Source organism: Hydractinia symbiolongicarpus, chromosome 9 (genome assembly GCF_029227915.1).
Source record: "Hydractinia symbiolongicarpus strain clone_291-10 chromosome 9, HSymV2.1, whole genome shotgun sequence".
Lineage (NCBI taxonomy): Eukaryota > Metazoa > Cnidaria > Hydrozoa > Anthoathecata > Hydractiniidae > Hydractinia > Hydractinia symbiolongicarpus.
Window position 1 is genome coordinate 15,919,515 of NC_079883.1, and position 26,735 is coordinate 15,946,249.

The following is a 26,735-nucleotide window of genomic DNA, read 5'->3' on the forward strand; positions in this document are numbered from 1 at the left end:
AAATTTTCCCCCGGGCAATAAGCTTATTCACAAGCCTCTATGCAATTCCGTACTGCATTTCTGTTATCATATTCGTTATCACGCAGAACTAAAATTTTTGGTGGAAAATGTTTTAGCAGAAAAACTTTCGGACACAATTTGTTATTTCAGCACAAGAATTTTCGGAGATTTGTTAAGTAAAAAATGTATGCGTAAGTCTTTTGAACGAATTTTAACCAAAATTCAAAAGCAATGATTACGTGTTTAATCAAGATCTAAGAAAGAGTCTTCAGGATCCAACTTTATAGATAGAGCCTTAGCGAAATGTGAAAATAACGAAAATAATAAGTTCTAATACCACGATTTTCCATTTTAATTTTTTTTTTTAAATCATTATTAGCAATTCGAGGCGCATTAGTGGTAACTATGGCTAGTAATAGAGATTAGCCCGTGGAAAAATCCACGGGTTCGGCCGTCCTTTAAATTCACCCGTTGCAACAAAGTGGACAAAAATATATCGCATTTGGTATTGGTGCGCATTATAAAAATTTCGCAATTCCGTTACGGGACACGGCTCTCGCGGACACACAGACAAAATACGGCCATTATTAACAAGAGTAGTCGTTAACCCGTGGAAAAATCCCCGTTGTGCCCGTCCTTTATATATACCGCATTTCGTATGTCACGCTACTTGAGGTGCCATCTTGCGCAGAGACAGACAGACGACGGCTATTATTATAGAGACTAGCCGGGAAACCCGGCGTCGAAACGCCGGGTTAAGCCACAAGTAAAGGGGTGATCCGGCATTGAACACTCTGTGGAGCGCTTAATAAGAGCCGTAAACTGTCCCACACGATCAGGTGGAGCGCTTTAGTACAGGTATACAGTATGTCGTTAATCTTTTGAAGCGCATACACCATTATAGTGTGCGACTGTAACATATTTTTCAAAAAATAACTTTCCCGCAACGATAACTGATATAAAAACAGAGTTTACAAAGTGTTGTTACTCCATCATAGCAAAAACAATCGTCAATTTTATTTCATTTTGCAGAATAACTTTTTGCGCAAGTTAAAAAATTAATCGTGACACTGGGCTGAGCGCTTAGTACAGTTAAACCGTGTTGCACAGCGTATAGGAATAATACCCTTTTGAAAAAAACTTTCTCGCAGACACAGGGCTGAGCGGTTAGTCCAGGCGTGATTCCCAAGAAAGTTTAAAAATTAATTGTCACAGTGGTGGGCTGACCTTAGTATATACAGGTAAACGGTGTTGCACATGCCCATAGGCGTAACAGCCTTTTACAAAAAACAGTCTGTTTTTAACACTGGGCTAACCGCTTAGTACAGTTAAACACAGTTGAACAGGCGCATAAGGCGTATTACCCTTTTCCAAAAATGTTCATTGCAACTTCGGTTTAAATAAAAACACAGGGAACAGCCTGTCGTTACTCGTCCAGCCAAAACAATCGCTCAGCCATTTCATTTGCAGAAAAAGTTTGCAGAAAAATTATAAAATATGTAGCTATACCTAGCTAGCTAACTGCATTTAGCATAAAAATTATGTATTGCTTAAGAATATTGTTGTAGCCAAACTGCATTTTTATACTTTCACTTTTTAAATAGCCACAGCCTCAACATAAAAATAAATGTTGGCTAGGATAAAAAGCTCTTATACCAAACAGAATAGCAATAAGTGAGGCTCTAGCTAGCTAGTAGCTATAGCTAGCTAATCTTCGTTCCTAGCCAAACATCCTAAAACTGGTGCGTTTAAGATCTGTACGTGGCTAAAAAACGTGACAATATATTTATCCTAACATTGAAAACAAACAGAAAACAAATATTACAAATATATAAGGCTTTTAGAAGATAAAAAAGTCAAACAGGCCTACAAACCTCACACACTGACCACAAACACGACCATTATCAAAATGGCCTTCGTTCCGCGAAGATCTTGGATTCTTTCTGGTCGCGAATCTTGTTTGTTTTTTTAAAGAATCAGGCGTTGTGAATGGTATTCTACGCGCGAGCGGTCAAAACAAAGTGGATAAAAATATATCGCATTTGATATTCGTGCACATTTTAAAAATTTCGTGTTTCCGTTACGGGAGGCGGCTTTCGCGGACACACAGACAGACGGAATACGGCTATTATTAAAGAGACTAGCCGGTAGCCCGTGGAAAAATCTACGGGGTTGCCCGTCCTTTATATATCGCATTTTGTGTTTCCGTAACACAACTTTTTTCTTGCACACAAACAGACAGACGGAATACGGCTATTATCCTAGAGACTAGTCGTTAGCCCGTGGAAGAATCCACGGGTTCGCCCATCCTTTAAATTTACCCGTCGCGGCAAAGTGGATAAAAATATATTGCATTTCATATTCGTGTTTCCGTAGCACGATTTTCTAACTAAGCGGGGGGTCCGCGCAGAGATAGACAAAATACGGCTATTATTAAAGAGATTTGAGCATGAAACAAAATACAATAGCAACTAAAGCTATGCCAGTAATATCGGAACTGGAAAACTCAAAGGCAGTATTTGCAATGTTCCAATAGACACAGCGGATTTATGTTGAAATTAAAGCACAAATTAACTTCTAAAATCATTTTAACAAATCAAATGCACAATTATCAGACTCAACGTTAATACTTCACATAGTCAAAAATGCCTAGTGTTAAAATACTGTTTTTTATTCTAAAGATAATGCGATCATTAATAAAATTGAAAATTTTAGGCAAAATTTTAGGCAAAACTTTCGCAAAATGAAGGCATGTAAAGCCTTTTAGAATTTTAAAAAACATAAACATGATCTGAAATTGCCAAGCGTCTAGAAGTTTGTACTTATAAAGTGTATTCATAGTTTTCTTAAGTATGGCAGAATTTGATTCTTACCTTCGAGATAAACCTCCATTACCATGAAGAAGAACTTTACCTAAATGCAAAACATCACAAAAATGTCAATAAAAACCACATGTATAAGAGAAAATTTGAAGACTATTAATTATTAATTACTATTAATAGTTTATCCGGATGGTGTGTATACATATAGGTGAATATTTATCATAGCACATCCGTATTCCATTCTCAACAGAGAATACTTCACCCCGATCAGACCTCTGATCAAGTAGTTCTTCTTCAATATGACTTAAACGCATTATACTCGCCCGTCATGATCAGATCGGGGTGAACCATTCTCTGTTGAGAATGAAATACGGATGTGCTATGATAAATATTCACCTATATGTATACACACCATCCGGATAAACTATCTGAGTTCATAGCTAACATATTGCCGCACGTAGTGTAGTGGGTTCGTCTGCGGCTCCCAGTTCTGGGGACCGCGGATCGAATCCCGCTCACTGCTTGGCAGTATGTTAGTGATGAACAAAGTAGTTCTTCTTCAATATGTCATAATATGAGCATTTGGTTTAGCAACATTTCGTTGCTTACCATTTTTTATTGGTGATGAGTGGTCCATGATATTGAAGATAAAATGTAAGGTAGCTCTTTAATTTAAGCGTTTGTGACCATGAAAAGACAGATAATCAAGGCCAGCGCATTAGCCCAGGACAAATACGGTTTATAAATAAAACAGATTTGTATAATATAAATATAATGATATGTTATGGATATGCAGAAAGTTATTCATAAAGATTATGCTTGAAATAATTTCGAGTTTTTTTGACCTGCTTTGTGTGTTAGATCAGGATGGAAAGCAATATTTTCAGGTTATGGTGACAAATTCAATTTTGTTACAAACGTCCAACAAACAGATTGTGTCGCCACACAAAGAATTCGTTATAATTAGTGCATTGTGGTTGGCTTAATACAAAATTTTTGACAACATGAAGAAATTTTTTAGTGTCCAGATTTTTTATGGTACTACCAACGTTTTTTAGTTGCACACAACATTTTAGTGTTACCAGTAACACGATTTGATTTTGATTTACTAGCAACAAAAATAATGTTGCGAGTACCAAAAAATGTGAGCAGCAAAAAGCTACACTGGCGACGTGGTTCAGAAACAGTATGACTGTTAAAGTTTTCATGTTTTATATAAACAAAATTGTTGGGTTCAGCCTGTATGTTAACCCTTTTTAGCAATCTAGTTTTTCAATCTTCTCAATATCGTTTGATTTAGCAGTTGAAAGTACCTTTAATCCCACCTTAAGTTAAGAAACATTGTGTTTCTTATAAAAAAGATGTGTACTAAATAACCTGATATTTAATTTCACAAAACAGGCAATAAAAAAATTCGAAGATTTTACTTCCGTGAATCATGTAAATAACTTCTCACATTAAAGTAGTCACATGTTCGGCCGTCAGTGATAATTCTGTTATATGTGTTTATTAAAAAGTTCCCATAGTTTGTTGAAATTTTAATTTCGAAATTCATAATATATCATTATTTTGTCCTATTTCAACCACAAAAAAACTAGGAAACATACATTGTCCAAAACACGGATTCCACATTATTCTACTGCTTCTTTTTCACAATGAATAAATAAATAAATATACACATATACAAATCAAAAATTAATTAAACAAGAAAGTTTTACTTTACAAGAGAGTTTTACTTTTTACCTTGAGAAGCCAGGCATTCATCAATAAAATGTTTCACCTAAAACAAATAAGTTTACTTATAACAAATTAAACTGGTGACTTATTCAAGTGACATACACGTTCCTAGAAGAAAGTAGTGCTCTTTGTGTTACCCTAACCCTATTTAGTCCAGGCTTTTTCGAACATTATTATGACCAGACGGGGTGAGAGGGCGGATTTTTTATAAGCTTAAGTAACATTAAAAAAACTTAAAGAAAAACCGTTTCAGCAAAAATTTCGGACATGAATCGCGAATTAGGTATGGTTAAAATCATTTTCAATAAAAATAATTTTATTCAAATAGACCTATTTCCATATCCATTTTAATTCCGCAGAATATACGAATAACATGAAAACGAGATTAGTTATGAGCAAATCTTTAATTTGCAGCGAAGTAGTGGGATATGGTTTGTTTACTTGCAATATTTGCAAAATTAATTTGTCATAAAGATTGTTATCAACATTTGGTGATAATATGGCATAATAGCATGTATCTGCCAAACAGTGGGCCGTTCTAATGGCTTGTTTGTTATTCTTGGTGTTTATTGAACTAGGTATTAGCTAGCTTTGAATATAGCTGACTGGCTGACTTGTTCCAAACAAACATGCAATTTCAAGCTGTTTACCAAAATTAATGATATTGCTGGTATATATCCTATCACAAGTTATTAAGTGTAACTTATTTTTCAAAGTCTATAAAAATAACATTAGCCAGGCTTACTGACAGTTCTTTTAAAATAATAGTTGACCTTGTTAAACTCACATTGTACACATTTGTGATCTCAGAATTAGGACACTAATTTGACTTGGTGGGGCAAATTGGATTTTAAACTTTCCTTGGCATGTTCTTGCTTATTTTTGTGCCATTTTAAGCCTCCATCGTAAATTGTATTTGGTAAAAAAGTTTTCAAAATTCAAACTATAAGGTTGAATGACTCTACTTCACTAATACCAATATATATATATATATATATATATATATATATATATATATATATATATATATATATATATATATATATATATATATATATATATATATATATATATATATATATATATATATATATATATATATATATATATATATATATATATATATATATATATATATATATATATATATATATATATATATATATATATATATATATATATATATATATATATATATATATATATATATATATATATATATATATATATATATATATATATATATATATATATATATATATATATATATATATATATATATATATATATATATATATATATATATATATATGGTTGTCGGTGTTATAAAGCTGTGGCGCAATTGCGAACAACTTGGGACGTCGTAGTCCATTGAGAGTACATGGACTAGTCCGATCGTAACTTGCGCAGGCACGTGGATCTACGTGATTCATGTGTACGGCCTCTATTACGCAGCAAAAGGCCATGCTATAGACTTTAGAGGCCTGTACACGTGGGTGACTGTGTTGTAAAGCCGTGGCGCAATTGCAAACAACTTGGGACATCGTAGTCCATTGAGAGTGGAAGGATAAGACCAATGATAACCTGCGCAGGCACGTGCAACCACGTGATATACGTGTAAGGCCTTTACTAGGGTACAAGAGGCTATATTACAGACCTTAGGGGCCTGTACACGTGACTGACGCTGTTATAAAGCCGTGGCGCATTGGAAAACCACTTGGGACGTCGTAGTCCGTTGAGAGTGGAAGGATTACACCAATGCTAACCTGTGCAGGCACGTGCAACCACGTGATATACGTGTAAAGCCTTTATTAGGCTGCAAGAGGCCATATTGCAGTCGTTAGAGGCATGTACTCGTAGTTAACGGTGTTATAACGCCATGGCGCAATGGAAAACGACTTGGGACGTCGTAGTCCATTGAGAGTGGAAGGATAGGACCAATGATAACCTGCGCAGGCACGTGCAACCACGTGATATACGTGTAAGGCCTTTATTATGGGTACAAGAGGCTATATTACAGCCCTTAGGGGCCTGTACCTGTAATTGACGGCGTTATAACGCCATGACACAATGGTAAACAACTTGGGACGTCGTAGTCCATTGAGAGTGGAAGGATTAGACCAATAGTAACCTGCGCAGGCACGTGGAACAACGTGATTTATGTATACGGACTTTATTAGGCCGCAAAAGGCCATATTACAGCCTTTAGGGGCCTGTACACGTGGTTGACGGGTACATGCGTCTAACGACTGTAATATCGCCTCTTGCAGCCTAATAAAGGCCTTACACGTATATCACGTGGTTGCACGTGCCTGCGCAGGTTAGCATTGGTCTTTCAATGTTATGTATCTATAGTACTCTAGGTTTTAAACATATTCAATATTCAACATTGATTTGGGAGCAAAAAGAAATTCATAAAAATGATTTTCCAGGATTGTAGCTTAGCTGGCTAATTGCTGTTTTGCCTGGTAGTTCATTTTATTTTTTTGAAATGATCAGAGTAATAGAAAGTGCCATTAAGCGTTAACATTAAGTTTTTGTTCTAAATTTACTAGAAAATAGTAAAATAAAAATGTTTATTCTAAAAATGGGTCTACGTTTAGCTACCTAACATATATTGAAAGATATGCTTATTAAATCTGGAATATTGCCACTTTTTTGTCACACTATCACTACCAGTACTTTTTTTATAACTGTGTTAACTACGATTTGGTGAAAATGCAAGTTAAAAAAGTCAACATTTTGTTTACACATTCTTTAAACTTGCATGTAAACAACTAGCATTCCGAAATTTGCTCAACATCTTTCTCATTTATATATATATATATATATATATATATATATATATATATATATATATATATATATATATATATATATATATATATATATATATATATATATATATATATATATATATATATATATATATATATATATATATATATATATATATATATATATATATATATATATATATATATATATATATATATATATATATATATATATATATATGGTTGTCGGTGTTATAAAGCTGTGGCGCAATTGCGAACAACTTGGGACGTCGTAGTCCATTGAGAGTACATGGACTAGTCCGATCGTAACTTGCGCAGGCACGTGGATCTACGTGATTCATGTGTACGGCCTCTATTACGCAGCAAAAGGCCATGCTATAGACTTTAGAGGCCTGTACACGTGGGTGACTGTGTTGTAAAGCCGTGGCGCAATTGCAAACAACTTGGGACATCGTAGTCCATTGAGAGTGGAAGGATAAGACCAATGATAACCTGCGCAGGCACGTGCAACCACGTGATATACGTGTAAGGCCTTTACTAGGGTACAAGAGGCTATATTACAGACCTTAGGGGCCTGTACACGTGACTGACGCTGTTATAAAGCCGTGGCGCATTGGAAAACCACTTGGGACGTCGTAGTCCGTTGAGAGTGGAAGGATTACACCAATGCTAACCTGTGCAGGCACGTGCAACCACGTGATATACGTGTAAAGCCTTTATTAGGCTGCAAGAGGCCATATTGCAGTCGTTAGAGGCATGTACTCGTAGTTAACGGTGTTATAACGCCATGGCGCAATGGAAAACGACTTGGGACGTCGTAGTCCATTGAGAGTGGAAGGATAGGACCAATGATAACCTGCGCAGGCACGTGCAACCACGTGATATACGTGTAAGGCCTTTATTATGGGTACAAGAGGCTATATTACAGCCCTTAGGGGCCTGTACCTGTAATTGACGGCGTTATAACGCCATGACACAATGGTAAACAACTTGGGACGTCGTAGTCCATTGAGAGTGGAAGGATTAGACCAATAGTAACCTGCGCAGGCACGTGGAACAACGTGATTTATGTATACGGACTTTATTAGGCCGCAAAAGGCCATATTACAGCCTTTAGGGGCCTGTACACGTGGTTGACGGGTACATGCGTCTAACGACTGTAATATCGCCTCTTGCAGCCTAATAAAGGCCTTACACGTATATCACGTGGTTGCACGTGCCTGCGCAGGTTAGCATTGGTCTTTCAATGTTATGTATCTATAGTACTCTAGGTTTTAAACATATTCAATATTCAACATTGATTTGGGAGCAAAAAGAAATTCATAAAAATGATTTTCCAGGATTGTAGCTTAGCTGGCTAATTGCTGTTTTGCCTGGTAGTTCATTTTATTTTTTTGAAATGATCAGAGTAATAGAAAGTGCCATTAAGCGTTAACATTAAGTTTTTGTTCTAAATTTACTAGAAAATAGTAAAATAAAAATGTTTATTCTAAAAATGGGTCTACGTTTAGCTACCTAACATATATTGAAAGATATGCTTATTAAATCTGGAATATTGCCACTTTTTTGTCACACTATCACTACCAGTACTTTTTTTATAACTGTGTTAACTACGATTTGGTGAAAATGCAAGTTAAAAAAGTCAACATTTTGTTTACACATTCTTTAAACTTGCATGTAAACAACTAGCATTCCGAAATTTGCTCAACATCTTTCTCATTTTATATATATATATATATATATATATATATATATATATATATATATATATATATATATATATATATATATATATATATATATATATATATATATATATATATATATATATATATATATATATATATATATATATATATATATATATATATATATATATATATATATATATATATATATATATATATATATATATATATATATATATATATGGTTGTCGGTGTTATAAAGCTGTGGCGCAATTGCGAACAACTTGGGACGTCGTAGTCCATTGAGAGTACATGGACTAGTCCGATCGTAACTTGCGCAGGCACGTGGATCTACGTGATTCATGTGTACGGCCTCTATTACGCAGCAAAAGGCCATGCTATAGACTTTAGAGGCCTGTACACGTGGGTGACTGTGTTGTAAAGCCGTGGCGCAATTGCAAACAACTTGGGACATCGTAGTCCATTGAGAGTGGAAGGATAAGCCAATGATAACCTGCGCAGGCACGTGCAACCACGTGATATACGTGTAAGGCCTTTACTAGGGTACAAGAGGCTATATTACAGACCTTAGGGGCCTGTACACGTGACTGACGCTGTTATAAAGCCGTGGCGCATTGGAAAACCACTTGGGACGTCGTAGTCCGTTGAGAGTGGAAGGATTACACCAATGCTAACCTGTGCAGGCACGTGCAACCACGTGATATACGTGTAAAGCCTTTATTAGGCTGCAAGAGGCCATATTGCAGTCGTTAGAGGCATGTACTCGTAGTTAACGGTGTTATAACGCCATGGCGCAATGGAAAACGACTTGGGACGTCGTAGTCCATTGAGAGTGGAAGGATAGGACCAATGATAACCTGCGCAGGCACGTGCAACCACGTGATATACGTGTAAGGCCTTTATTATGGGTACAAGAGGCTATATTACAGCCCTTAGGGGCCTGTACCTGTAATTGACGGCGTTATAACGCCATGACACAATGGTAAACAACTTGGGACGTCGTAGTCCATTGAGAGTGGAAGGATTAGACCAATAGTAACCTGCGCAGGCACGTGGAACAACGTGATTTATGTATACGGACTTTATTAGGCCGCAAAAGGCCATATTACAGCCTTTAGGGGCCTGTACACGTGGTTGACGGGTACATGCGTCTAACGACTGTAATATCGCCTCTTGCAGCCTAATAAAGGCCTTACACGTATATCACGTGGTTGCACGTGCCTGCGCAGGTTAGCATTGGTCTTTCAATGTTATGTATCTATAGTACTCTAGGTTTTAAACATATTCAATATTCAACATTGATTTGGGAGCAAAAAGAAATTCATAAAAATGATTTTCCAGGATTGTAGCTTAGCTGGCTAATTGCTGTTTTGCCTGGTAGTTCATTTTATTTTTTTGAAATGATCAGAGTAATAGAAAGTGCCATTAAGCGTTAACATTAAGTTTTTGTTCTAAATTTACTAGAAAATAGTAAAATAAAAATGTTTATTCTAAAAATGGGTCTACGTTTAGCTACCTAACATATATTGAAAGATATGCTTATTAAATCTGGAATATTGCCACTTTTTTGTCACACTATCACTACCAGTACTTTTTTTATAACTGTGTTAACTACGATTTGGTGAAAATGCAAGTTAAAAAAGTCAACATTTTGTTTACACATTCTTTAAACTTGCATGTAAACAACTAGCATTCCGAAATTTGCTCAACATCTTTCTCATTTAAATTTTATTCTGCATGTCGCACGCATATTTCGCAAAACAAAATAGATATAGAAATAGGTCTATTAAGACATTACTCCAAAGCAATAATCAAGAAAGTCAAGAATTTTATTTTCACAATTTCACCAACTAATCTTCTAGCCAATACACATTTCGAAGTTTAAAGCGCCCCTAAACCTATTTAATTAACAAAGTACACAACATGTAACATGGGTACTTATTTAAAAAAAATGGGATTAAGCAAAAAAAAATCTGTTTGTCACAACAGAATCACAAGTTAAGTAATTTAATGTAAAGAATTTTCATATATCTATATATATCAAATATAGCTTACTAAAGGGAATTGCTTTAGTATCAGTTCGTCTTGACTGTCAATCACATCTAAAACTAAATATCTATGAAAAATGATAAGAACATTGCATTGCATTGCATTGTAGACTCTCCAGATGATTATAGCATGTGTTTTTTGTTGACAACTAACAGAAATATAGCTTTAAGAAAAAAACAAACTTAAAAAAATCTTTTTGCATTACCTTGTCTCAGGAAACTTTGACTGCAATAAGTATTAAAAAGTGAAACTAAATCCTTTTTACTATTATTTCAAAACAACAACTCTCGTTTTTAAAAAGACTTCTAGAAATTTAAGAAAGTTAACTTGCAAAAGTTTTTAATTTGCAAACAGCTTCAATTGTGTGGATATTTGAATTCATAAAACTTCGTCTGTATAAATTGGGCAGTGTTAGGGAAAATACAATAAAAAAGGCACTTTTATTGAAAAAAAAAAGACCTTCATTATATTAAATCAATAAAAAAAAGAAAGAAAAAGAATAACTTGTGCTTTTTGCCCTTTTTTAGCAAAATAAGACGAATAGATTTTAGCTGAAATAACTAAATTTTTATTCAAGTAAAATTCCACGTCCAGAACAAATAAACAGGATGCAGAAGCTGCATCAACTGTCTCACTTCAAAAAGGTGCAACTACAATACATTCACAATGGTGAAACACCCAATTCTGTAGTTTAATTTACATTTGGTAAAAACAAAATAGTGAATGATACTTTGCCTGTGATCACAAATCATGTAAAGTTTTAAAGCCTATTAAATGATTAGCCGCTTTTAAGAACTTGTAGGACACAATACAAAATGAAGACGTTTAGATATAGTCACTAAGTTTGCCCAAAATTAAAGCAGCTAAATGGGGCGACCAGCAATATTTTTTAAAAAATAATTTTTTAATGAAACGATTTCAAAAATGTGATGCTTCACGATAATAGCCAATAGAGAAATAAAGGCTAAAAGATTTCAGATTTTTAGCTTCCTGTGCATGGTCCAATTGGAGTAAAAGTCAAAATCCAAACAAGAAAGTTTAATCGCTTTAACAATCGTGCTCAAAAACCGTAAAAAAGCAAAAACATTTTTATCAACAAGAACAAATTTATGTATGTTTACAATTTTTCTAAATTTAATGTTTGTGATGTTTGTTGATAAGCTATAGTTAGGAACAGTATTCATCACTAAAGTTTCTGCTAACGTTACCTTATTCCAGGAAATTAACACGGCACAAAATTAATGATACCAAAATTAACGCAAAACAACTAATAAAACAGAATTTAATTAACGTGAATCAGGAAATATGTTTATCTTTATGTTGAGAATGGGTTCATTGACAACCAGTTTCTATGTTTATCAAAATGTTCACAACATTAGATACACTGTAGCTTGCCTTATTCACATTGGGTGATTGAGTCATATCAGGATGATACTAATTTTTCCCCGTCCCTCAACAAGGAAAACTAAGTACACGTGTGTGAAGCAAGAAAGCTATGTATTTCCTTTTTAAAAAATATATTTTTGCACTTTAATTACAGCTTTTAAATTAAATTAACTAGTAATTTTTTTAAGTCCTGGATATTTACGTTACTGTATTCCTCTAATATAAGACCCGTCTTCTATTGCTTGAAGACAAGGAGGCAAGTATATGATTATACCCAGAATGAGGTTTAGGAGGGGAAATAAAAAAAAATTGATACCAAACTCTTTTGCCTTTTGTTTTCACTCTATATATTTTTTTTACTCAATATCAATGTCTGAGTCAATTTCTGAGTTCACGTCAATTGTCAGTTCTTCTAGCGCAGAGTTGTGGATGCCTGGGGTATCCGAGGGGGTCTCTTATTAGAGGTAATACGGTACACTTTAATAAGGGGTATTTAGGGGTCATCTACAAAATTCGTAGCAATTCGTATCAAAAAAATTCGTATATGCTATACGAATTTTCTTTTGCCATACAGTAATTAAATTCGTATGAAATTTTTCTAAATTCGTATAAAATTCGTATGAGTTTTTAATTAAATTCGTATGAGTTTTAAATTAAATTCGTATGAGTTTTAAATTAAATTCGTATGAGTTTTAAATTAAATTCGTATGAGTTTAAAAAAATTCGTATGAGTTTTAAATTAAATTCGTATAAGTTTTAAATCAAATTCGTATGAGTTAAATTCGTACGAGTTTAATAAAAAATTCGTATGAGATTTTAATTAGATGCGTATGGTTTTAAAAAAAAGAAAATCGTTTGACATTGTATTAAATTCGTATATGAGTTTCAAAATAAAATATTTTTTAGATCGCATTTTAAAAGTTTAAAAACGAAAAACGGCGATAGAAATATTTTTTTAGATCGCATTTTTAAAAGTTGAAAAACGAAAAACGGCGAGAGAAATGTTTTTTTAGATCGCATTTTAAAAAGTTTAAAAACGAAAAACGGCGATAGAAATGTTTTTTTTAGATCCCATTTTCAAAAGTTTAAAAACGAAAAACGGCGATAGAAATGTTTTTTTAGATCGCATTTTTAAAAGTTGAAAAACGAAAAACGGCGATAGAAATGTTTTTTTAGATCGCTTGTTAAAAGTTGAAAAACGAAAAACGGCGATAGAAATGTTTTTTTTTAGATCGCATTTTTAAAAGTTAAAAAACGAAAAACGGCGATAGAAATGTTTTTTTAGATCGCATTTTTAAAAGTTGAAAAACGAAAAACGGCGATAGAAATGTTTTTTTAGATCGCATTTTTAAAAGTTGAAAAACGAAAAACGGCGATAGAAATGTTTTTTTAGATCGCATTTTTAAAAGTTGAAAAACGAAAAACGACGATAGAAATGTTTTTTTAGATCGCATTTTAAAAAGTTTAAAAACGAAAAACGGCGATAGAAATGTTTTTTTAGATCGCATTTTAAAAAGTTTAAAAACGAAAAACGGCGATAGAAATGTTTTTTTAGATCGCATGTTAAAAGTTTAAAAACGAAATATAATTCGTATGAAAATTCGTATAAAAGAGAATATAATTCGAATGACAATTCGTATGAAAGAGAATATAATTTGTATGAAAATTCGTATGAAAATCGTATAAAAGAGAATATAATTCGTATGACAATTCGTATGAAAATCGTATAAAATTCGTATTAGATTTTTTAAAAATCGTATAACTATTTAACACTATACGAATTGTATACGATTTTTATACGAATTAAAAGCAATTAAATTCGTATATATTCGTATAAAATATCATACGAAATTTGTAGACGACCCCTTATTGACATGAATTTTCGAAATTCGCACTAATTACGTGCCTGGTAAATTTCCTGGAATAATGTAAGCAGAAAAAAACAATGTGTCAATGTTTATGCAAATAAGTTCTTGCCTGCAATATACATTTCTAGTCGGTAAACCTATAGAAAAATATAGGTCCTTTTAGGAGTTTTGATGATGTCAGCAGTGCATAAATAAAAAAATTATTTTAAGATTAACTGTTGAAAATGTATAGGAGCGTGTGTTTTTGACAAACAGTTAAGAAGATATAAAGGTTTAAAAATTTTGCTGACGGTAGAAAGACTCGCCAAAGTACAAAAAATTCTTCTTCTAAAATTTGTATACCGTTGCCTGCATTGTATAGAGCTCGAAACGCTGATCCTAGGTGATTCTAATCCATACAGGAGATGATATGTCTAGGATTTCCGCCCGTTTCCAAGTCATTTAGCCTTAAACTTTAAAGCGCAATGCAATGGTTTCACTATTCTTATTTAATGGATTTACTTTGCCTGTTACAGACAGACAGACAGAAACGCAGAGTTTCCATATCGTTATAAAAGATAGATTCTTTATACATATATTTTATTACCAAATCCTAGAATAAGTATAAATATAATCATCTATTACTCCTTAAGGCAATCACGAAGACAGGTTGTTGGTTGAATTTTGAATTTGATTGCACAATAGTTTTTCTTGGATAAAGAAAACACCTTCTTTATAAAAAATATGACTGTGTTCCAAATTGGTGCTAAAATGCAATATTATTTAGCAATCACTTTTCTCCAATTTCCAATTAACTAAAATCACTTCTGAAGCTTTTTGTAAATTGCTGAAAATGTATACTGAAACAGAATTTTACAAAAGAAAATCGTGGCAGAGTTTCTTTATAGATGGAGTGACTTTTAGTGACTTTAGCAACTGATATTTCATAAAATTCTGGTTTCACATGTTAAATTAGCAAATGGGAAAGTGTGTTACAAAGCTCAAACGTCCAAAGACACCCCACCTATCAAGAATTCATAATATTTTTTGGATTTTTTTTCAATATTAATATACTGTCAAAAATCGTTAATCAGTGCCCCTGAAAACGGTTAAAATCAAGATTATATGATAATAGCGGAATTTTTCTTGCGCTCAAAAACATGCCATACCAAGTCTCATTTTCTCAATTGTCACCAAATATGTTTTATTTTTAGCGAAAAGTACAGTTATAAAAGTACGTTTAATAGTTCTGATTTTGGTAGGCGCATTTAGCTTATATCCCTCTCACATGTTTCTTGCTGACATATTTTGAACAAGAAATTCTTTAAAAATTCTGGTTCCGTTTTCACACATTTTGTGATATCCCCCATAGTGAATTCTTTGTTTAGAAAAAAAACAAAACTAAGACTTTGGAGACAAAATAACTTTAAAAGTATGTTCTAACATTGTGCAAGATTTAACACTTTGCAATCAAAGACAAGACATAAGGTCCTGCCAGTTAAATATGTAATGAGCCTATCTAATCTAAGATATTTTACATCGGCAAACTTGCTGATGTTGAACGTTAGTTGCTTGTCTCATGCCAGTATGCTGGCAATTCATATTTTTGGTTTGTGATCACATGCTGTCATATCCAAACTGCAGTTATTTGCATCTTTATGTTACAAACAAGAAAATGAGAACATAAATTTACACTAAACACAACTTCACAAAATTTTGATATGAATTAATTTATAAATCCCACAGCACCTGTCGAATGCTGACAGGAATTAAAACAAGTTGCATATGCATTGACTATACTACAGCTCGCACCAGTTAATTAAACAGCATGTTACTACTTAACTATATAGCTAGCTATACTGGCAGGCAATGTTAAGATTAGACCCCTGAAAATGTGATCACAAAAAAGCCACTGTTAAACAGTTGAACATTCAGCAGACTGGATGGGCAGGTTGAAAATATAGTTTTTGTTGCAAGTTGCCTTTAAGTGCTATAAAATATACTGACTAAAGCTCTATCTAGGCTAGCAAAACTCCTTTCATGTCTTTATAGCTAGCTAGCTTGTTTGTCATTTAGCTTCCATTCATACCAGTTTCTGACCAAATAAGTTTAATCGCTGGCTAAGCAAAAATCGATAAAACCTAGCAAGCTGTATATTTAATATCCAAGACTTTACCACAGAAAGAGAAAACAACACAACTTTATGTTTTTAGCTCACCAGCGTATTTTCAATAAGTCGTGTGCGAAACGAAAGTTGGATTGTCCCTGAACTTCGACACTTTATAGCTAGCTAGCTTGTTTGTCATTTAGCTTCCATTCATATCACTTGCTGACCACACTAAGCAAAAATCAATAAAACCTAGCAAGCTGTATATTTAATATATAAGACTTAACCACAGAAAGAGAAAACCACACAACTTTGTTTTTAGCTCACCAGCGTATTGTCAATAAGTCGTGTGCCAAACGAAAGTTGGCTGGTATAGAGATGGGAGCTGTGAAATTGAAGACTTTAATGCACTTGGCCAATGTGGACATTTTGTTAAGCATTTTGAGGAAAAAATTAACACTTTCTGCGCTCGTGTAGTGGTTATCCACATGCAAAAAAATTGTCCAATGTCAGACACCGCGAGCATTAATGAATGCGAAAATAAATTCATGTCATTAAGGTATATTTTACATTATACATTAAACCTATTTTAAATCTTACGTCTTTCCTCACAATATACATAAGAAGTGATTGACACACCAGCCCAAAAGAGCAAAGACTTAAAATGACTAAAGTTATCAAAACTTTAAACAATGGTGAGTGTGTATGATATTAAAGGGAAAAAAGAACAACAACACTTTTAGGTGAAATATATTTACGACCTTTCGGCCGTACGACGGCCATTATCAAGTACAAAGTTCAACATAAAAATTCGATATACATACAACGTGACGTTTGTCCGTAGGGACAACATTATGCATTATCAGAAAGTAAACACAAAGGCATTGATGCAATGTTTCTATTAAGTATATGTTTGTTGTTGTTTTTGTTCTTTTTTCCCTTTAAAGTAAGCAACTTTGCCTAAACATTAAATAATCACACATTAGTTCTGTCACAATAGCCCAGTTGGTTAGCACATTGGACTATGATGCAATGGGCCACTGCAGTGCTGGTTCGAATCACCTAGGACATTTATTTAAATCTCGTTGATGACGTTGCAATTGACATTTTTAGAGAAAGGAAGTTAGTTAGTCAGTTACGAGTTGGAAACCAATACTATCCTCAAAGGCAAATAGTATTGTAATCCATGACATCTTGGATGAAAAAAGCTGACCATAGCTTAGCTGCCCAAACAACATCTACTATAAAACAAATTTCATTTTACAGACGACTTACTTGAAAATATCTGGAAAATTTGGTTTGATGTAGTTGGCTTCAATAGGATGGCGTATGCAAACAATATGTGTTATACCGTGCTGTTGTAGATTTGACAGCTAATAAAACCAAATAGTAGTTGTACAATCATCGATTATGTAGAAATTTATATAAACAAATTAACAAGGGAAACATACGGTAATACCTTTCTACGGATAGCGGTGCAGTAAGGACCCAGAAAAACATTTGGTACTATCTCCTAAAATGAGAAAATGCAGGTCTATGTGATTTTTAGCATCTACAGCCATTCATCAAAACACAGGCTTTATACAACCTACCTTTTACCTAAATTGACAACACTTTAGTCAACAAAGGAAGTAACTCCTTTTCCTAAGCAAAACCTATCCTGCAAGTAGCACTTCTTTTAGCACCCCCTCACTTAACAAACACAAATACTTCATTGTCTATAATCTCAACTTTGTAACGCTTTCTTGCAAACTGAATGTCAGCTCTTTAAGCATCAATACCACTGCACCCAAAGTTTATAACAAGTAAAAAACAAGTTTCTGTTTTTATAAAAGTCTGTGCCAATGAATTTACAGCTTTTTTAAAACCAAATCAAGTCTGAAAGAAATAAGAAAATACTGCTTAAATGAAAATTTATAAAGCCAAATGGTTTTTGTTTTGTGCCACCTGAAGCCCTGTTTACACAAACCACACAACATAAAAAACACTACTGGAAAGTCCTTTTTTAACCATTTTAGATTTTTTTCACTGCTTGCATGCCTGGAGATTTCTTTATATTACACAAAATTGTGGTACCAAAAATATCATTTTTAGACACTGACACAATATAATTAGTGTGTAGTTATTCTGTAACTAATTTTTCCGACACCTGTTAAATTACGTAAGTTTTTATTAATATTTTCTTTGTTTCGTGGCAGTGGAATCTTGTATCTGGTATTTTATTTATGGGAGATAATGTCAGAAATTTAGGATTTTGATACCTAATTTTTTTGGCGAAAATTTGCATTGCATATTCCTTTAAATTTAGAATTATGTTGCTGCATGGTGGAGATTTTTGTTTGATACAGAAAGCTTGAGGGTTCCCATGGTCCACCATATATTTATAGTCATGCATTTTAACTAAAAAAATAATTTATCCTCTTCTGTTTGGTCACACATGACAGCTAAGTTACCTATAAATTAGGGTCAGTTCTTACGTCAAAGCTCTTTTTTGGTTCTGCTCATCACGTTTTTCTGCTTTTTTGCACAAAGATACTGATACATAAATACTAGGAAGTAACATTTTTGAATTTATGGAAAAAATAATAATGGTACCATTTTGGGCAAAAAAGGGTTGATTGAGTTTTATCCTAAAAATTATCATTCCTTTTTTTTAATAAATAGTCTAAAATGCTAGTACAGATCATTATCTACAAATTTCATTTGGTTTCGCATGCAAGGAAAACTTGGTTGCTAGGCAATGGCCCATATTAGTTAAAAATGTTTTTTTTGCCTCCTTATCCATGTTTGTCACCAAGTTTTGTTGGATCTGTTACTTCTCGATAAAGGCTAGTGGAAAGTGACAAATCTTATTTGGTCCTACATGCGGCCTCTGGTTTTAAAATTAACCAGAAAACAGAAGATTATCTACAAATTTCATTTAATTTTATGTTTGAAAAAAAATATGCTACCACCCCAAATTAACTGTAAATAAGGTTTTTATGTTTGTCTAAAAATTTCATTATTTATTCTCATGTTTGATAATCGTGTGTGAGCATTAAGATGTAAACTTGTTTTACTGAAATATTTTGGATATGGTGTACATTATTAGTAAGTAGCACGATTATTTTAGAAAATTTGTCTTCATTTTACATATATGTAATATTTTTCTAAAAAAATTTGTTGAATTTCGAAAGTGTTGTTAACTATAACTTATAATATATCCGTGGAGAGTATTTGCATGCCTAGTTAATAAGCATTTTCTGTAAGGCATTTTTCTGTCAGAATGCTTTTACTCATTTTCTTTTCGTTAGTTGTTTGCTTTACATAATAATATAAAATGGAAATGTTGATGTATTCAATTCATTTTAGTTTTTACCCAGTGTTACCAAAATTATTTTCTTATTGGGGTGGAATAATTTTTCCATTTTTATAAAGGAAGAAAATGTGTGCAAAAGAAACTTTAGCAGCTATCAGGTGAAAAATGAATAATTTAAAAAATAACTCTCTGAGGAAACAGCAAGATTAAAGAATAATTTTCAGAGGAAACAATGCAAGATTAAAGGTTAAAGGTTAAATAGTGCCAAATTAAAGAATAATTGTCTGAGGACACAATGCAAAATTAAAGAAAAATTTTCGGTAAAAATAACTTTATGAGATAACAATGCAATTATTAAAAAATAATTTTTTACAGGAAACAAAACCTGAGCTTGCTGGTTAAAAATCATGTTCAATTTCTTATGTTTTCCTGAAAATGGAAACACGTTTAGCACTTGAAATGTCAAAAAAATAAGAAACTTTGAGTGCTGGGCTGAAGCTTATTAAAAGTGTGTACTTAACTTTCATCTTCAATAAGGATAAAAGCATTTCTTTTATTTTTGCCATTAAAAAGAGCCCAGAAAATTTAAAATATTATTTTATCAATGCTCTTTAAACATGTTCAGTTAAAAGGACTGATAGTGTCTGTATTATGTTCTTATAAACATGTTTCTTAATTTAGAAAAATAACTATGTTACTAGGGCTTCATATGTAACATCCCCTCCACATCTGCGTTTTCATATCCTCTTCTATTCTTGAAGCTTAGCAGAAAAATTCCCTGGATAAAAAACAAACTAATATAAAAAGAACAACTAAGATTTCCATTTAAAATGCTTCTCATGTAAATTGAGAGCAAAACGACTTGTATAATCCTCTATTCTTCCCCAAAAGACAATGAAATCAATAAAAATACAAAGACCCCTTCCTCCCGAAATTTGGACGTCCTTTAATAATGACTCTATACATCATGAAAATAGCTAATGCCCTCTTCCTTAACTTTGTTACAAGTCTTGGAAAGAAAGTAACACATTTATTTATTCGTAACAAAAAGTACATGAACTGCGTGCTCTATTAAACTCCTTGGCTTACTGATTTTGTTACAGACTTTGTTTTGGAAAAAAAGTAATAGTTTTCTAGAGTTAGAACTACATGAAAACGCGCACCCTAGACCAAGATCCTGTAAAAAAATAAAATTTTCGCTGAATAAACCTAAAAAATCTAGGTAACTAGCTAAACTTTCTTGGTCATTTTTGAATCTTTTGTTTGCTTTTTTTATTTAGAAAATAATTATCTTAAAAAAATAAAAATATTTCGTGTGTCAAAAGGGATTATCTTATCCCTCTTCAAGATTATCAAAATCCCCTTCGCATCCTTCGCCACCATTTTTTCTGACTTTTAGGAAGTCACCTATCTGTGTCTGACAACCATGTGACTCATATGTTATTAGCTAGTCTAGTAAACTAAACTCATCATTTTCCCGTTTTGTATTTTTGATGAGAAAGGTAAAAAAGATGCAGGGCAATAGGGAGAGCAAGGAAGAGAGACAGGTATCCTTTCTAGTTACCAGCCTACTCTGTCGTTTACTGAATGTGTTGCAAACCATTCCAAGCTTAAGCAATCTCTTACTTTTATTATTTTAACTAGAACAAAACTAGGAAAAAAAGTGCTGATGCATCATCATTCTATATTTTATGAGAGTGAGGAGGGTAAATAAAGGGAGGAGGTAAATAAAGGGAGGTGGCTACAGAGGAATTACAGTAATACATTCATACAGTATTTATATACCTGCATTTCACGCCTCATGCTATATTCCCAATCCTAAATAAATATTAGTCTGCAAAATTATTACACCAGACAATAATCTAGTCCACAGAGTGCAGTTTTATGGGGGACAGGATTTTTTGCCAAACTGTTTCGGCCAAGGGAAATGTAAACCTGTTTCAGTAGCTCCTCAAGTTAGGTAACTGGCGGTTTTTTAGTCTTTTAAATTTCTTTGACAACTTTTTCCCCATGTCCACAGTATATTTAGTAAATTTGTTAGAATACTTCGGCAATCATGTAGATAATTTAAAATTTTTGGGACTGAACAGCACTAAATTGCAAAAAATGTAATTGACGCATTGATCGTAACAAATACATTTTTAGCATAAACATGCAATAATAGTGAATAATTCACACCTTAAGAGTCATAAATAAAAGCTAAGAAGTTAATTAACTTACTGGCAGATTACATGGAACACTTGGCAAGCTCGGGAATTTAACTCTGTTTCCATTGTCAGCCATATCAATTATATGGTCATGCTCGTTACATTATTAGCAAAAAGTCTAAATAAAAAAAGTTATAGTAAGGCACTTCAAGTTAAGTGACAAATACTGATGATCAAATTTCACAGAAAAATTCTGATAAGAAATTTTACATGCTTTTTAGGAAACAACATTCTAACTGAATACCTGGGAAATTTTTGGACCCCTAAGAGTATACCACTGAGTATATGCTCAGCCAATTTTGGAGAAGTTGACATGTTGCTGTAGAGCAGAAAAATAGAGAAAAAGCAAAACTTGGTGGATAAAACCGAATTTAGCGAGTTGGTTCACCTTTTTAAATGATTTTTAACTACTTTTCTAAAAGTATATTTTGTGTGCTCTAGACTTTCCTAAGTGCAACAGTTAGAACAAATGTGTTTACTTCCTTCTAAAATGCATATTTCTTAAATGCCAATCCATCATTTTAGATTTGTTTCTTTACTTTAGACATATATTATCTTAGCTATTAAACTAACGAAAAAAACTACATATATATTTTCATGTGGTAAAAACGTATCACAAAAACAGCATGGCACAATTTTTTTTAAACTTTTCTCCAAATTTTGGCCGCAAAAAGCAATAATTACATTATTGGTCGCCGGCATTATCGAATAAAAGTCAGGTTCATACATATTTTGTTGACTTGTCTTACACTTATGAAACAAAATATACTAATATACTTAAGTTTGCACTGTTGCAAATGCAGAGAATATGTGGTTGTCCCAACCTTTCGTGAGTGCAAACCTTGCAAGGAATTCAAAAAGTTGCGTGGTGTAATGCCCTTGCGATCCAACGCGAAGATTTTTTTACATCATGTTTACACAAGGTGGTGTTAGAAGCTATGTATAGCATAGTCATATAGCAAAATTAATTTCTAAGAATATAATAACATGCAAATTTGGGCGAAGAAACAATACTACTTCCAAAATAAGCTTTGAGACTTTAAATCACTTCCAGTGTTTTTTCAGAAGTGAACACATTTCATTGTGTGCACTCTTTGTTTTGCGAAATGTTTTATGTTGTAAAAATTTTAGCAAATAAAAAAAAAACACCTGCTGTCTTGAAAAATGTTTTAATACAAAAATAAAATTGTTTCACACACGTAATACTTGTAACGTTTTTTCAGACATACAAAGTATATTTATTTCAAATATACAAATTAATCTCACACAATCTGCTGTAATAATACAGAGCCTCTGTCTGTCTGTGTGTGACTTTTACAAGGACTATATTATTTACCACCCGAATGCGCGAGTTTGTCGAGTTTTTTTGTTCTGTTTACATTTGTCCCACAACCGTCACAAACCACGTGATAGAAAATAAGCAACATGATTTGCTCAAATTCCTACTTTCCAATGGAACGGCATTCGAATAGAAAGTTCCCTTGGTGTAAAAACAAACAAACAAACAAATTGTTTTTTGAAGTTCTCGCGACAAAAGAAGAACTTAAAAAGCGAATAAAAAAATTATTAAATCGTTGAAAGATAAAGAAAAACACATACACAGTTTATGTTCAGTAAGGAGTTTTAAATACCTAATCTTCTCTTTTATCGTTGTGTAAATAAATAGGCTAGCTAAGACATCTTTGTTTTTAAATATCAAATTGTTGAAGGTATTTTCAAAAAATGCAGTGAGCCAATGCAGCTACTAGGTTACTGAACATTTTCTTAAAAAAAAGAAATGTTCACAAAATCATTTTTAATAGCTACAGCTAGCTACAGTTCATCAGCTTGCTTTCAAGTGATATACCTATAACTTTTACTTTTACTACATTAGGAAATATCCACATAAATCAAACTAGTTTGTTAAATAAACTTTGTGCAAAGAAAAGATAAATATTTCTTATGCTTTTGTTTTCCCATTTGTTTATAACAACAAAGCTAGCCTATTTCTTTACAAATTTTGCATAAATTAATTCGATCTTCAAGTGCATAACTAATATGCGTGTTTAATTATTTAAAATGCTGCACAAAGATGCGAGTACAAACAATTTTGTTGTTGTTCAAGCAAATTAAATTATAGAGATTGTAAATAGCTTCTAACATCAATACTATCTATATTATAATAACCGTATACATCTGTCTGTCTGTCACGCAAAATGGTAGCTTAGCTGTGCAGGTAGTGAGACACAGAAAATCCGGTATAAAAAGGGCGGCTAACCCGTCAATTTTTTCACAGGCTAACAACTAGTTTTATATAGTTATATATAGCTAGGTAGCTATAAGTTAAAAGAGTGTTTTCTTTCTATTATATTTTTCCTAGATACCAGGCAACAACAAAAAAAGGAAATTATAGAAGTTGAAACTTAGGAACTGTGAGTAAGGAATTTTTTATTTTGTAATTACATATAGCGTAGCATTTCAAACTGTTGTTTTACAAATAAGAGGATTCTTTTGAATTCCAAATAGTGGTATTAATATGAAAAATATGTTTATAAGAACAAGTCAGGCTAAAAAGTGTAAAAAGAACTGTAAACCGTAAGTCTTATTTTACTGGTTCTTATGACAAGTTAGCTTTATTTATAATCATATATATTTATTTATCGTATTTTTTCTCATTTTAGGAGCTGTGGTACCCAATTTGTTTTATATAGTTTTAACTAGGATATAATGTCTAATGAGTGTGGAATTAATGACAGCAGTTCGTGGTTTTAGGTTGTTTAATAATTTAGGTAGGTTTGTATTGCAACAACGTGACAATAATCAAGGTTTGATAGGTGCCATTTTGAGACCACATATTTCTCAAATATTGAATTTCCATAGGAAATACAGAGAAATGTAGTGCCATGTTTATCTGATAATGAGGATGTTGCCTTAGCAAGACGTAGGCAACACTCTCAATGTGTCGCATCTTTACATTGATTGGAATCGACTGATCAGGTCAATACTAGGCAGTGTAATAATACTGTTAGACAGGCTGCTAGCTGTAATGTAGAATCAGCTCAGTAAACTTGCAACAGACAATTTATGGCTGGCCTAAGACAATTTATGGATGCTCAAAGGCACATTGTTTCTAGGCAATTAGAATCCAATAAGCAGGCTTCCCATAGACAATTTATGGATGCTCAAAGGCACATTGTTTCTACGCAATTAGAATCTAATGAACAGGCTGCCCATAGACAAGCTCAAGATGCTGAAAGACACGTCAAAAACAGCGTGACGAACAGGTTATAAGTAGAAGGCAAGTTGATGTCTAAAGACATGTTGCTCTTCGTGTTTGCAGAAATGCCCAATATTATAATGTTGCACGTCAACATATTCTGCCCAATGTTTATTATTTAGGTGTTATGAACAAAAATTATGAGTATTGTCAAGCTGTAAAGTTTGAAAATGAAGAGTGTTTCAAATGCTGTCATAACGGCAAAGTCGCACTTGATAATTTGTCTCCTTACCCTGAGCAGCTAAGGCAACTGTTAACAAATAGTGATACTGGTCAGGCACGGAATTTTCAAGGTAATATACGTAAGTATAATAGTGCTGTTTTGTTTGCTTCATTTGGAGCAAATCTTCGTCCTCCCCCTGGCCGTGGACCACCATGCTTTCGTATCTGCGGTCAAATATGGCATCGTGTTGGAAATCTCCACCCTCCTGAGGGCCAAACTCCTGTTTTTAACCAACTTTATATTTATGAAGCAGGTAGAGCACTCAATGAAAGAATGGCACGTCCTGAAAATAATGGCTGTAGAGAAGACGTGATGCAAACTGTTTAAGATGTAATGAACACTGTTAGCCTTTTTGCAGCTGCATACAGATACAGGGCTGAAGTGGAAGCTGATGAAATAGCTCGGGCAGCTGCTGAAAACCGTGCCCCATCAGAAGTACGCATGTGCATGAACCCCATGTTGCCGAATGTGCAACCCATACTCTACACAAAATACTTTTACAGTTGCAGTATTATACTTACCGTGTGGCTGTTTTGGAAAATTTTTAGCCCAATCCATTATGATAACAAATTATTTCAACAGTATTGTGTCGATTCTTATGTTAAAGTTGAGGGTAACAACTTAAATTACATTTGTGCGAATCAAACAAACCTGCGTGTTGACAGTTTTGAAGATTTAGCTAACCACTCGAATGCACAAGCTGAAGAGCGAGGTCTTCAACCAGGACGTATTGTTGTCCTTCTTTTAAGTTTTCAAAGAAGTCCAGGTGCCATGGCTCAAAACTATCAAGATGCTATGGCTGTTATTGGTAAATTTGTAAAACCAGACTTTTTCCTGACTTTTACCTGCAATCCAAAATGGAGTGAGATTACAGAAAATTTGTTTGTAGGCCAACATGCACATGATCGACCTGATTTAGTTTCTCGAGTTTTTAAATTGAAACTAAATGAACTCCTAAAAGATGTTACCGAAAGGGGTGTTTTAGGTAAAACTGTGTCACATGTTTATGTTATAGAATTTTAAAAGAGGGGTTTACCTCATTGTCTCATTTGTTACTTCATTTAGATCCCAATGATAAACTTCGGGATGCAGATGACATAGACACTGTTATTTCAGCCGAAATTCCTAATCAACAGGAACAACCTGAGCTGTTTAAAATTATTCGGTCATGTATGATTCATGGACCATGTGGGTATCTGAATCCTAATTCCAGATGTATGGAGGATGGTGTTTGCACAAAAAACTTTGCAAAAAATTTTTTAGCATCTATAAACTTGGAGGCTTGCATGTCTGTTA

The 26,735-nt window shown here is 33.2% G+C and overlaps 1 protein-coding gene across 4 annotated transcripts in view; it reads right to left on the reverse strand.

The window, feature by feature from the left end:
• Positions 1-23,809, reverse strand: part of LOC130657484 (serine/threonine/tyrosine-interacting protein-like) — a 48,809-nt gene extending 25,000 nt beyond the window's left edge. Inside the window, exons 1-8 of one of the 4 annotated variants that reach the window (XM_057460472.1) lie at positions 23,592-23,808; positions 21,974-22,078; positions 21,539-21,571; positions 17,915-17,968; positions 17,731-17,828; positions 11,122-11,182; positions 4,566-4,602; positions 2,874-2,913 (exon numbers count right to left, since the gene is read on the reverse strand). In XM_057460472.1, the coding sequence (XP_057316455.1) occupies positions 2,874-2,913; positions 4,566-4,602; positions 11,122-11,182; positions 17,731-17,828; positions 17,915-17,968; positions 21,539-21,571; positions 21,974-22,036 (386 nt within the window). In that variant the 5' untranslated portion in view covers positions 22,037-22,078; positions 23,592-23,808. Of the gene's footprint in view, positions 1-2,873; positions 2,914-4,565; positions 4,603-11,121; positions 11,183-17,730; positions 17,829-17,914; positions 17,969-21,538; positions 21,588-21,973; positions 22,229-23,559 lie in introns of those variants that run through there. The other 3 variants (XM_057460471.1, XM_057460473.1, XM_057460474.1) reach the window with 3 other exon arrangements.
• Between the last annotated feature and the right edge of the window lie 2,926 nt (positions 23,810-26,735).